The 14,321-nt window shown below is 40.4% G+C and overlaps 1 protein-coding gene across 3 annotated transcripts in view; it reads left to right on the top strand.

The window, feature by feature from the left end:
- Positions 1 to 14,321, top strand: part of stim2a (tromal interaction molecule 2a) — a 44,931-nt gene that overhangs the window by 6,870 nt on the left and 23,740 nt on the right. The window contains exons 1-4 of one of the 3 annotated variants that reach the window (XM_037532683.1): positions 5,841 to 6,214; positions 6,349 to 6,390; positions 8,666 to 8,801; positions 10,615 to 10,745. In XM_037532683.1, coding sequence (XP_037388580.1) covers positions 8,684 to 8,801; positions 10,615 to 10,745 — 249 coding nt within the window. In that variant the 5' untranslated portion in view covers positions 5,841 to 6,214; positions 6,349 to 6,390; positions 8,666 to 8,683. Of the gene's footprint in view, positions 1 to 5,840; positions 6,391 to 8,665; positions 8,802 to 10,614; positions 10,746 to 14,321 lie in introns of those variants that run through there. The other 2 variants (XM_037532685.1, XM_037532684.1) reach the window with 2 other exon arrangements.

The raw sequence follows: 14,321 nt of genomic DNA on the forward strand, positions 1-14,321 counted from the left end.
AGTTATTATATAAGTGTTATACATTTTGGGCCAAAATTCCTGAGCTTTATGCCATAGAGACAAGTTTCTTTTTCCCTTGGCTACAAAGTGTAAGCTCTGCAAAAAACAAAGAGCCATGTAGCTCCCTCTTGTGTTTTTTTTTTTTTTTTTTTTTTTCCGCAGAGTTGTCCGTTTTGTCCCTTGTCTGTACAAAACATTGCCTAAAAAAAACATGAACCGAGGCTTAAGAGTTTTGCTGTGATTGCATTACTTAGTAAAAACAAAAAAAAAGAGAAAGCATCGCAACCACAGCAGTAGCTTTGAGTAAGCTTGAGGCTTTTGTTTAACAAGAAGCAATTTATAAGCTGTAAATATTACATCTACAGCAAAAACTAGAAAACTGTTCAAAGAACTAGCAGACCACACCAAGAACTGCTGAACCGTACCAAAAACTAGCAGACCACACTCAGAACTTCCAAACCGTACCAAAAACTAGCAGACCACACCAAGAGCTTCTGAACCGTACCAAAAACTAGCAGACCACACCAAGAGCTTCCGAACCGTACCAAAAACTAGCAGACCACACCAAGAGCTGCCGAACCGTACCACAAACTAGCAGACCACACCAAGAGCTTCCAAACCGTACCAAAAACTAGCAGACCACACCAAGAGCTTCCGAACCGTACCAAAAACTAGCAGACCACACCAAGAGCTGCCGAACCGTACCACAAACTAGCAGACCACACCAAGAGCTTCCGAACCGTACCAAAAACTAGCAGACCACACCAAGAGCTTCCGAACCGTACCAAAAACTAGCAGACCACACCAAGAGCTTCCGAACCGTACCAAAAACTAGCAGACCACACCAAGAGCTTCCGAACCGTACCAAAAACTAGCAGACCACACCAAGAGCTTCCGAACCGTACCAAAAACTAGCAGACCACACCAAGAGCTTCCGAACCGTACCAAAAACTAGCAGACCACAACAAGAGCTTCCGAACCGTACCAAAAACTAGCAGACCAGCTTCTACGTATTATTAGCTTCCATGCCAGTGTTCCTAATGCTGAATGGAACCAGTCACAAAAGCTACTAAGGTCCATTTGATTACTGATTAGGAATATTTATTCAAAATCTCTCACACCACACAAAAAGTAGCAGACCACACCAGAGGGGTACCAAAGTGCACAAAACCTGCAAAACGTCACTAAATACTATCAAACCTCACAAACTTTAATGAAACGCCAACATCTAGCAAACCACAGCAGAAACTGCCAAACCATACCAATATCTACAAAAGCATTTCAAAACCTACCAAACCACACAAACAACCTACAAAACTTCAAACAATATCAAAACAAAATCTCACCAGAAACTAGAAAATCACCATGAGTGAAGCAAACAGTGTCAAAAACCAAACCGTCACACCAAGTCCTGCCAAACTACCAAAAGAACCCTAAAACACTAAACTTTTATATCGAATGTTGTGGAATTGTGTGACTGAAGTGTCCAGGCACCACCCCAAAATCGTGGTGGAGTAAAACACATGCACAGCTTTAACTAAAAACCACCTTGACCACTCATTATGAAACTTTGCAGGCGTGTACCCTAGAGGAGTCAAGCGCAGTGCTTCAGTTCTGACGCAGCTGGAGCACTAGTGGGCGCTATAACATGCAGCAAAATGTTACGTGACAAAAGATTGTCTGAAATTGTGTGTCCTGCTGCTGTTTGATGCCCTGGCTCAGGTTCAGTGAGCCTACCATCATATGGAAATGAGCGTGGCTGCCATCAGCCAATCAGATTTCAGCAGGAATTACACAGGCTTTGCTAATCATCACAGAGCTCGATCTGTATCTCCAGGTAAGGAGACACTACTAAAGTTAGAAGTTTAGCAGCTGTCTGCCGCTGTGGGGGGCTATGCATGTTTACAAACACTAAAACAAGCAAATTTCTCATGCATCTTTAACATATGAGGGTCATTCTACAGAAAGGTCAGTTTTTGTGTCCCTACTGTTTACAGATATATTACAATTCAAAAACATGTTACTTTTCCAATTTATTTAAATTTAAAAATAAAACTGTCATTTTAACAATTAAACCTTCTTGAGTCTCAATTTAGCAATATTGGTTTTTAAATCTATCCTATAGAATTCCAAGCACCAAAGAAGAGCTCGTCCTCACAGTCGCGTGTGAAGGCTGAAGCCTTGTCTTGAAGAAAAAACACATTTTTCTGCAATTTTAACCACAATAATCTATACATGAATTAAATGAAACAAAAGCCAAATAAATATGGTATAATATATAATAAAAGTAGATGTCCCCAGGAGTCGTGTCACTGGCGTCACTGCGTAAGAAAAAATCTCTTATTTTGAAATGTCACACCGATGATGTCACTCGACCTCCTTTGACCTGTTTTCTGAGGATCTGTGAAGAAAAGCTCGTGGTGAGTTCACTGCGTCTTTCAGCTCTCAGAGATTTTCTCATTCAGCTCCTGATTTCATATGAAGCTTTTAGCTGACGTCACTGGTGCGACCCACTTTATTCTGAGGTAATTGTGAAAAAGTAGAATCCAAATGGATTAAATTGCATGTTTTAGTGGAGATTCCAAGACAGATGATGTGGTTTGATGCTCAGTAGAAGGTATTTTTGTAAAATGTGTTGTTCATTAAAAATGCCTCTGGTGTTACCTTCATTATGTGTGACACCAATGAGGATCGGTAACACCAGTGACTCCTGTGGACGGATAGAAAAGTGGACATTTCTGTAGAACGACCCAGCTTCAAAAAAAAAAAAAAAAAAAAAAAAAAAAAAAAAAAATATATATATATATATATATATATATATATATATATATATATATATATATATATATATATATATATATATATGTATGTATATGTGTGTGTGTGTGTGTGTATATATGTATATGTGTATATATATATATATATATATATATATATATATATATATATATATATATATATATATATATATATGTGTATATATATATGTGTATATATATATGTGTATATATATATGTGTATATATATGTATATATATATATATATATATATATATATATGTGTGTGTGTGTGTGTGTGTGTGTGTGTGTGTGTGTGTGTATATATATAGCAGCTCAATTCCAAGCCTGTTGTTGCACGCACAAACCAAAAATAAATACATTTTACTTCAACGTTTAAAAGTAATCTGCAGCCAAATTGACAGTCAGGTTATGAAGTTGTTTACACTCAGTTTTATAGACTTAGGAGGCAAATTTAACATATTATAAAACTACCATTACCAGCAAATAGTCTAAAAAATGGTTTGAAGGTTACCAAATTAGTTGGTCAATAAGTAAAACAAAAACATTTTTTCCAAATACTGCAGAATATTTAGTTTTACTGCAGCATTTCTAATTTATTTGCTGCCTCATTAGCAGATTGGTTGATCTAGCTAAGAACATTAGGGTCATTCTACAGAAACGTCCACTTTTCTGTCTCTCCACTGTATTTACACTATTAACACTGTTTCCACAAGTTTTCACTCACCATAATCATTGAATTCAGGTGTTCCAGTCACTTCTGTGGCCACGGGTGTATAAAGCCGAGCCCCTAGGCCTGCAGACTGCTTCTACAGACATTAGTGAAAGAATGGGTCGCTCTCAGGAGCTCAGTGAATTCCAGCGTGGTACCGTGATCGGACGCCACCTGTGCAGCAAGTCCAGTCGTGAAATTTCCTCACTACTAAATATTCCACAGTCAACTGTCAGTGGGATTATAACAAAGTGGAAGCGATTGGGAACGACAGCAACTCAGCCATGAAGTGTACGGCCACGTAAAATGACAGAACGGTCAGCGGATGCTGAGGGGCATAGTGCGCAGAGGTCACCAACTTTCTGCAGAGTCAATCACTACAGACCTCCAAACTTCATGTGGCCTTCAGAACAGCTCAAGAACAGCGTAGAGAGCTTCATGGAATGGGATTCCATGGCCGAGCAGCTGCATCCAAGCCTTACATCACCAAGTGCAATGCAAAGCGTGGAATGCAGTGGTGTAAAGCGCCGCCACTGGACACTAGAGCAGTGGAGACATGTTCTCTGGAGTGACCAATCACACTTCTCTGTCTGGAAATCTGATGGATGAGTCTGGGTTTGGTGGTTGCCAGGAGACGGTACTTGTCTGACTGCATTGTGTCGAGTGTAAAGTTTGGTGGAGGGGGGATCATGGTGTGGGGTTGTTTTTCAGGAGTTGGGCTCGGCCCCTTAGTTCCAGTGAAAGGAACTCTTAAAGCTTCAGCACCAAGAGATTTTGGACAATTTTATCATTCCCAACTTTGTGGGAACAGTTTGGGGACGGCCCCTTCCTGCTTCAACATGACTGCACACCAGTGCACAAAGCAGGTCCATAAAGACACGGATGAGCCAGTTTGTTGTGGAAGAACTTGACTGGCCTGCACAGAGTCCTGACCTCAACCCCATAGAACACCTTTGGGATGAATTAGAGCGGAGACTGTGAGCCAGGCCTTCTCGTCCAACATCAGCGTCTGACCTCACAAATGTGCTTCTGGAAGAACGGCCAAAAATTCCCATAAACACTCCTAACCCTTGTGGAAAGCCTTCCCAGAAGAGCTGAAGCTGTTATAGCTGCAAAGGGTGGGCCGACATCATATTAAACCCAATGGGTTAAGAATGGGATGTCACTCAGCACTGCTGTGTCTGATCCAGCACAACACACACTAACACACAACCACATCAGTGTTACTGCAGTGCTGAGAATGATCCACCACCCAAACAGTACCTTCTCTGTGAGGGTCCATGGGGGTCCTGACCACTGAAGAACAGGGTAACAGAGTATCAGAGAAACAGATGGACTACAGTCTGTAACTGTAGAACTACAAAGACCAGCTATACAGTAAGTGGAGCTGATAAAGTGGACAGTGACCGTAGAAACGAGGAGGATGTTATGCCTGACTGGTGTAAATGAAATGTGTATCAGAACAACAGTAATTCTGTTCTTCATTCCAATTAAATATTAAAGCAGTTGTGGGTTAAAATGGAAGAAAAAACATTTTATTAAAACTTTCATTATTTCTTTAATATAACGGCTTTCTGGTAGCTGTAGTTAAATACTGCCCCGCCCCCCAACTTACGTCATTATAACACTTAACCAGCATTTCAGGCAGAATCAGAACACACAGATTAAGAGAAACAGGACTGATTGGCTGAAAGCGAGGTGGGTGGAGCCGCTGGTCAGCTGGTGCTGAGTGTCCGTGCCCTCTAGACAGCTGACGGTCAGAATAAACAAACACTCAGACTCCATCAGCAACATCAAAGACGGACACCTCTCAGGTCATTGTGCTCAGAGGGCCAATGGTCAACATTCAAACCCAGTGTTGTGGTTGTAGGTCAGATGAGGTGCTGGAGGCGTAACTCAAAACTCTCTCTCTCTCTCTCTCTTATTTATTTATATATATATATATATAAATAAATAATATATATATATATATTAAATGTATGATGCGTATGGGACATTAATATTACACATACATCTTTACATTGGTATAATACATAGGGAACATATTACACTACACGTATTTGCATGTATGTAATAAATATGGGGACCTTGAGTCCTGACACTGCATAAAACACTGTGTGTGTGTGTGTCTTAGGCACGCAGCTGGTCATTGCTGGTTGATTTATTCTAACAGGTTTAAAACGGCTCTGCTTTATCGAGGAAGCCTTCCAACGCACTACAGTCTTCTTTACTTGGGTCCCCGCGGACGCAGAGGGGGCGGCACGGTTATCTTTAGCCCTTGTTCTCACACACACACACACACTCAGCGTCCACTGCAGTTTACACTCACAGCCATGAGGAAGCAGATGGACGCTGGAGCTCAGGCACAGAGATCTGAAGGGAAATCACTTTTCACTGCAAACTCCTGAGCAACGCCTGGAGGTGTTTACTTCACCCCTCACTGGGCAGTAAACAGCAGGAATACTGGACGTTCTGCTCCCAGCCTGTTACCAACTTTTCCTAACACTTCAGCGAGAGTGGAGATTTATGGAGTTTTGCTCTGGATGAACATTTTTACCCGATTCTGAAAATCCTTTTTCAACTTTGACAAATTTACGCCAAATCTTTTTGTTTTTCTTTTGAAGATGCAACCTGATTCCAGTGCTTGGTGGATTACGTTAGACCATTTAGTACCAACACATTTTGCTCTGGAAGGTTATTTTTGGTAAAAAATTCATTTATCAATTATTTTGCCAAAACTTAAATTTTTTTTAAACGATTTTATTTTCACTGGATTAGGTTTTTTTCTGTTTGGATCACTTAGATGTAAATTTTTGTAAATTTTTTGTTAACAAACAGGACCGGACAGTTGCAAAGTTTGTTCTGGACGAAAATTTTTAGGTGAGGAAACCAAACTTTCTTCTGTTCACAACTTTTAAAAGCTCTTTTCTGTGGCTCTTGAGTACAATGCATGATGGATAAAATTGAAATTTTGTTTTGGAAGTACGTTTTGGTGAGTACTCGGGCATTCCTGGCTTCCTCATGATTTTTACTTTTTTTTTTTGTGGAAATTCACATTTTTTTTATGGATTATTTTTGTCTATTTTCTATTTTCCTGCTCTCAAATCATTATTTGCATTTATTTAAAAATTCAATTTACATTCTACAACAGAATTATATAAAATTTTGCAATAACACGAGATCAGGATTTTTTTTCTCTGGGAAAATAATTTTAGTTGAGGAGTAAAATAAATTCTATTGTTTTGTTTTTTTTTTTTCAAATTGTACTTTACACATTTCCCTGAAGCTTTTTGGGTGCTAACAGCAAACCCTCCCTCCCCTCACCAACCTCCAATTATAGCTTGGCACCAATCAGCGCTTTAAAAGCATCACAAAGTAGCTTTGGTGTAAATCAGCAACTAAACAATAAAGAATTGAAAGGTGTGATAAACTGCAGCAAAAGTCCTTATAAAAGTTTAAAAAGACCAGAATGAAATAAAAATTTAATAAAACAAATCCAGGAACACTTAAAATGGGTTCATGAAACTGTATTTTAATTAAAAGCAAATGTTTTTACCCAGATGCAAAAACCATTAGAGTAACCAAATTGTAAACATTACAATTTTTTGTGTCTTTTTGTAAATAATACAGCAGTACACTCTGCACTTAACGTACATTAAACTCAGTACATTCATTCAAACGTAAGATCATGTGGTAAATAAATGTTGAAGTTAAATAAGTGTTAAATTTTCTACGGTCGAATTTCAAGCTGTTCTAAATTTCTAAACCGCTGTTTCCTGTTCTTGCGGTTGAACAGCCACCTGGACTCAAATTTGTTTTTTTTACAAAGGCATTTGATCGTCTTCACAATTACTGTAAAACAAGTCCTCCCTGCGTTTACAGCTGTATGCAAACGTTTGGGCAGCCAAATGACAGTTTTGTTAGTATTTTAAGTTAAAAGAAGTGAACAATTTTTTATTTGATCTGTTTCGTTTTCTTTTGATTCTAAATAAATATTGATGATTTCTTGTATAACTATGTTTTGTCACCTGTCTTTAAAGCACATGAAAAGTGCAATATAAATAAAGAAATATTATTGTTGTTATAATTATTATCATTTGTTATGATTATTTAATATAAGAGACCCTTATTAGTCCCACAATGGGGAAATTTCACCTCCGCATTTAACCCATCTGGGCAGTGAAACACCACACACACACTAGGGGGCAGTGAGCACACTTGCCCAGAGCGGTGGGCAGCCCTATCCGCAGCGCCCAGGGAGCAGTTGGGGGTTAGGTGTCTTGCTCAAGGACACCTCAGTCATGGACTGTCGGCCCTGGGGATCGAACCGGTGGCCTTCCGGTCACGAGGCTGGATCCCTAACCTCCAGCCCACGACTGCCCCATTTTTGTTATTATTATTATTAACAACAACAAACTTTTCTGCCAAGTGTAATAACAATTTTCTTCAAATGTTACTTTGGATGCGATTAATCGAACAAATAGTGATGGTACTCTTGCGTGGTTATGTAACGTATATAACTTACAGCTTGAAAACACTTTTTGTAATAATTTTTTATTCTTGTTTTTGGAATTTTCACCCACTTATTCTTACAGAACGCTTCTAGTTCTGTGACAGTTTTGCATACACAGCATGTTTAAGATCTACCCACAGATTTTCAATGACGTTCATTTCAGGTTATTCTAGAAGCTCCAGATTGTCTTGAAGTAGTTCACGGTGAATTTTAAGGTATGTTTTGGATCGTTGTCCTGATGTAGAAGCCTTTTGACTGGCTGTGTCATGCTTGCTTCCAAAATGTGTTGATATTTAGTGGAACTCATTCCTCCATCTGCGCGTGCGGTCTTTCCTGAGCCACTGTCTGCCACACAACCCCAAAGTATACTCAATCTATCCCCATGCTAAACAGTCGACACGGTGTTTCTTTCATCAGATGCTGTTGCTTTTTTTTCCTCTTTATCATACCTTTTCTTACTGTGATCGCATGTCATGAATATCTGAATAGTGACACTTGGAATGACTATCTTCTACAACAGAGGTGTAAATGGTGCGCAGATCAGGCTTAAGATCAAGGTCCCTGATACTGGTCCAAAGAAAATATGCCTTTCAGATAAGACTATCATGTTCCTAACATGTACAAATGTTTTCTGGCTCACAGACTCACCCGGGACTCACCATGCTGGTCTTTTGTGCCACGGTTTTGCTGGCACTGTTTGGACCAATGAGAGGCGACTATTCCAGTGATGAGCCGCAGCCTGTTGGGATAAAGAAGGAACCGAGTCAAGCTACAATAGGCAAGAGTCTCCAACACTAGCAAGAATAACACAAAACTGCATAGGAAATTATGTAATGTTAGCAAAAGGCACCGAGAAGTGTTTTCATGACGCTTTATTACAATAGTGGAACCTATTTTTGATGCTATATAGAACCATTTGTGCATGGCAAGTTCTCCATAATGGAGAAGAACCACTCAACCATGCAAAGAGCCATTAAAATTGAACCTACACTGCTTTGAATTGTCATAGTTTTATATGTAGCTATTGCCTTTACAGATAGAACCCTTGAAGGACCCCTCTTTGTTTAGGAAGTACTTATGGATTGCTACCAAAGTGGTCTATACTGCTCTAAAAAGCTTCTATGGCTTGGAACAATAGCAGAACCTGTTCTCGTAGGTTCTATAGCAAAGAGGCCTTGGTACAGTATCATCACCATTTTATGAAGGTTTAGTGACAAGAGCAGAATCCTTTTGGCTTGTTACAAACCCATTTACAATAGGTTCTCCTTCATGGAGAAAACCAAGTAAACAACCATTCAAATGAGCTTAAAATGGTTTCAAATGGTTCTTTAAAGCTGCCTTGGTTCTATTCATAACCACTGCCTTTACTACAGAACCCTTGAAAAACCTTTTGAGGAGGTTAGTAAAAAGGGTCCCATGCAGTTCATTGAAAAGGCCCAATGCTTTTAAAAGGTTCTTGAATTAATTTTAAATGGGTCTAAAAAACAACGGTTCTAGATGGTCCACATTTTGGGGGCCCCTGAGGACCACGGCTTTAGAGGAAACAGGTTCTGCTTTATGGAGAAAAGGCATTTAAGCTTTCAGATGATTCTTTGGGTTTTCTTGGTTCTCTACATAACCATTATGTTTACTAATGAACCCTTGAGGAACCTTGCTTCAGCATTTTTCAACACGTTGATGTTTGAAGCTTAAAAAGCAGGGGCAGTCGTGGGCTGGAGGTTAGGGAACCAGCCCTGTGACTGGAAGGTCGCCGGTTCAATCCCCTTGGCTGACAGTCCATGACTGAAGTGCCCTTGAGCAAGGCACCTAACCCCCAATTGCTCCCTGGGCTCTGTAGATAGGGCTGCCCACTGCTCACTGCCCCCTAGTGTGTGTGTGTGTGTGTGTGTGTGTGTGTGTGTGTGTGTGTGTGTGTGTGTGTGTGTGTGTGTGTGTGTGTTTCACTACACAGATGGGTTAAATGCGGAGGTCTAATTTCACAGTGACTAATGGTTGTAAATTCTAATTCTAAAGCAATAGTTTGGTGCAGTGCTTTCCTTGTCCAAAGCTATGAGGCTAATAGTCCTAAAAACTAAGGGGAAATTATCCCCCCTCAGTTACCATGCCTAAATCATGAGCTGGAGGTGTTCAGTCACCATTAGTAGACCTTTAATAGAAGTTTATGTGGTTTCTGACACTGTGTACCTCTCTGTTTTTATATATATATATATATATATATAAATATGACTAAACTTTGTTAGAATTGCTAAAAACAGAGGTTTAGTCCATGTTTATAGATAACAGTGTGTCATAGTGTCAGAAACCATGTAATCAAGTCTATTAGAGATCGCTGAACATCTCTACAAGGTTTGAGTTGGGTATGTGCAGTTAGCACAGTGCTAATTCTGTGACTAATATTTTCCATTACTTGTTAGCTACATTAGCCTCATAGCTGCAGTCCAACACTAAAGAGCCAAAGTTCAGACACCAACCATGTCCTGCTGATCCACTACATTTGGAGGTAGGGTGGTCGTGGTGATGGGCGGATCATTTTAAGCTGTGTTAGCAACTTTGGCAGTTCAATGACCCCTGTGTGTGACCTTTGACCCCAGATGCGTGCCTGCAGGTGACTCCTCCGTGTGTGACGGAGGCGGACCGCTTCAGCCTGGAGGCTCTGTGCCACATCCACCGTGAGATGGACGATGACCAGGATGGAGGGATCGAGGTGGAGGAGAGTGTGGAGGTAACCAAAGGAGAGAGAGAGATACTACATAGCTTTGCAGTCTCCGTAGACAAGCACTGGCAGTAGAATGGCCTGTGATGAAGAGCTCAGTGATTTTAAACACGGCACTGTCATAGGAGGGTGAGTCAGTTTTTGATATGTCTGCCCTGCTACAGCTGCCCTAGACAAATGTAAGTTCTGTGATTGTGAAATGGAAGTGCCAAGAAACAACAGCTCAGCGATGGAGCGGTAGACCACACAAACGCATGGGGTGGAGCCTGAGCATTGAAGTGCATGACATGTACATATTGACTGTCATCTTTTAATAACATAACAAAACTGAGCTGAACCTGATATTGGGTCAGTTTTATGGCTCAGTCTGATATAGTCCAACTCTGAAGATCAGACACATTTGGCGAATGGTGTTGGGTTCCAGGTTGTTTAGCTGTTCTTCTGTCACAGCTGCCGACTGAAAAGCTGCTCAGTGGTGACGACAGTTTGGGAATTTAGTGTAAGGAGCTGGAGAACGAACTGCCGGCTGAGCAGCGAGTGGGCGGAGCTCGTTACTCTGACGTAGCGACAAGCTTCCTCGTTAAGGAGCTGTAATTAGGAGGGAGGAACTGAACATTAAAACATATTAAACGCCGCGTGTCACATCACAGCTGTGATGATCCATGGCCACCAAATCACAGCCGTGATGTTATTTTGTGATAACACTCCATCTCATGCTCTATTGCTTAATTGTTTTTACGATGTTAGTAGTAGTTGCTTTAGTTTGTAGTGAAAGATATAACAGACAAAAGGCTAATAAACATCGGCTGAGATTCATTTAAATAAGTGTATATATTATATAGTTAAAATTCATATTTGGAAAAAAAGAAATGACACACTCCAGGAATTTCAACCGGCCCCCCTTGGCGAAGATCACCTGTCTAGTGTCTCCATGTTATTTGGGTTTGAGACACCCACTGTAAAGTATGAAGTAGCAGTCTAGCGTGAACTCCACACATGAACCGACAAACCAGAACAAATTTTTCATAATCCTAAACCCCGTTGGAGCTGGAATACTTCCATCCTGGAAGTGAATCCAAATCTACAGTATCTGTTTTTCTTTCCAAGTCTGCTGAGGGATAGTTCCAGAGTGAATTACCTTCTGTAACTGGCTGAACTCCGAGCTCTCCCAGAACAGCAGTCCTGTTCAAATCAACATCCCAGTGATGTTAACAAAACGGGCTAATAGAAAACGCTGCCTCCACTTTTCCTTTTTCCGTTTTTTTTGTGACCTGAAGGCTAACAGCAAAATTGGAGCGTTCGTTAATCCACATCTTAATGACAAAACTACTTAAAAGCCACTTTTCCTTGTTGCACCGCGTTGTTCCTGCAGGAATGTAATTTCACTCCGCTGTGTACTTGTGCATAGACGGAATGACAGTAAAAGCCTCTTGACTTGACTTGATAATGTTGGTGATGGCTGAATTTCAAAGGGAAGGAAAATGTATCTTGAATATCTCAAGTTTCTCTCAGGTTGCAGAGTATTTTCTGTCCTGTTGGGGCATTTTCTAAGTTTCACGTTCATCATTCGCCAAAAAACATAGCTATGATTATGCAGCGTGGTTTTGGATTGCCGCTGATAACAGGCATCCAGTGTCACCTTTTGGGGTTCAAAGTTGCCAGCAACTGTTGATGTGAATGTCCATACTTGAGGTCATTTTGGGGAAAGTTCACAGATCCCGTACAAAACAGCTGGTCAAACCATGCTCAGATTACATTACCGGATTTCCTCTGCTAAAACTAGCCCTATAGGAGCTGCTAATCCAGCTCCAATAGGGCTTTACAAACATTTGGATATAGAGATTTATGCTGAAATGCTTTTAAATTAGTTTCTAAAGTCCTAAAGACCAGGAGCTGGATTAGTTTTACCTGATGAGGTGCCATAATTTGAGTGATTATCAACAAGATTTAAGATTTTAAGTTAAAATCACTCTAGAAAGCCATTAAGTACAAAGATCTCAGGTGGTTCCTCTTGAAGCTGCTCAGGAGACAAATTGAGTGTGAAAACTGCATCAGGGTAAAGAGGACATACTGAAGAATCTAAACCACTTCATCACAGGTTTTGGACTTGGTTTTGGTCGCCTCCTGTGTGTTGTTTCGTAGTTCTGATGTCTTCACTGTTGTTCTAACAGCCTCGTGTTCCCATTAGTGGACGTGGATAGTGGACTTACGGAGCTTGGTTCTTGGTCAGCATGAAAGTGGATGCTGTGTATCTGGGTGGGATTGGGTTTCTCGCACTGGTCGCTATAGCAACAGGTGAGGGGGGCTGAGATGAAGGACATGCCGGAGGCCATCACATGGAGGGTCCCGTTACAGGACACATTCCAAGACACATGAGTGTCCACAGTCTTTCACAGCCAGTCAGTCATGCTCTATCTCTGTTTTTCTGACTCACCGTGAAACCGATTCACTCTCGCAAAAACACAAACACCATCTTTCTCCGAAAAACACGCAGAAGACCAGTCATTTCTTCAGGCGTTGGTACTCAAATAGTGAAATCACTGGCTGTTTGTTTAAATCCTTGCATGAAGGTTGAACACTGCAGGAAATTCAGACATACAGTTGGTTAACTTTTCTAAATTCCTACATAATTCAGTGGTTGAGATGTAAACAGAGTCATTCAGAGTGGTTTGGTGTGAAATGGTTGATTGTAGAGACTCTTTACAGTGGTGGTGGTAGGAACCAGGGGTCGCCGTGACTACAACACAAATATAGTCATTTTATTTACGATTATTTATTTCATTTTACTAAAAGACTCGCAATGACTACCGATACCAAAGATTGCTGCAGTAACAACCTTTACACTAGATGTTGGAACATTGCTGTGAGGATCTGATTGAGCATTAGCGAGGTCAGGTACTAATGTTGGATGATCAGTTCTGGATCACTCCAACTCATCCCAAAGGTACTGGGTGGAGCTCCACAGCTCAATTTAACTGCTCTGCAGCCCAAGGCTGGTGGTCTTTATATCCCTCTAGCCCATGCTTGGCATTGGGCATGGTGACCTTAGTCTCATTCTATTGGTCAGTGTTTTTCAACAAGCAGAACGTGGCAGAATTCACTCATTAGAAGGACTGTCTGGATACTTTTGGACACAATACAGTTCCCTCCACAAATATTGGCATCCCTGGTAATCATGAGCAAAATTATCAATAAAACATGGTCTTAATTATCTCTTTTGATCATTCATTCAAAATATTAGGGAAAAATTGACCTTTATTTAAGGTATAATGACAAAGAAAAAACGAAATCTGGTCTATAAATATTTATAAATTGTTTTCATCTAGAAATTCTTAAGAATGAAATCTACCTGAAATATATTCTCATTCATATGTTATGTTTTAAAGTTCACCTGAGTGATAAAGAACACTTAAATGGTCAGCCATGAAATCCTGATTCACTGGGGAATACATATAAGGTGAAACACAGGCCAAGTTCCCTGAGTCATTCATCACATTGAGGAAGACCAGAGAAAACAGCATTGATATACAGCTGCGCAAATCAGATAATGGCTACGAGGAAATGCTGAACAGTTGAAAATGCCCA

The sequence above is a fragment of the Pygocentrus nattereri genome, chromosome 22 (assembly GCF_015220715.1).
Source record: "Pygocentrus nattereri isolate fPygNat1 chromosome 22, fPygNat1.pri, whole genome shotgun sequence".
NCBI lineage: Eukaryota > Metazoa > Chordata > Actinopteri > Characiformes > Serrasalmidae > Pygocentrus > Pygocentrus nattereri.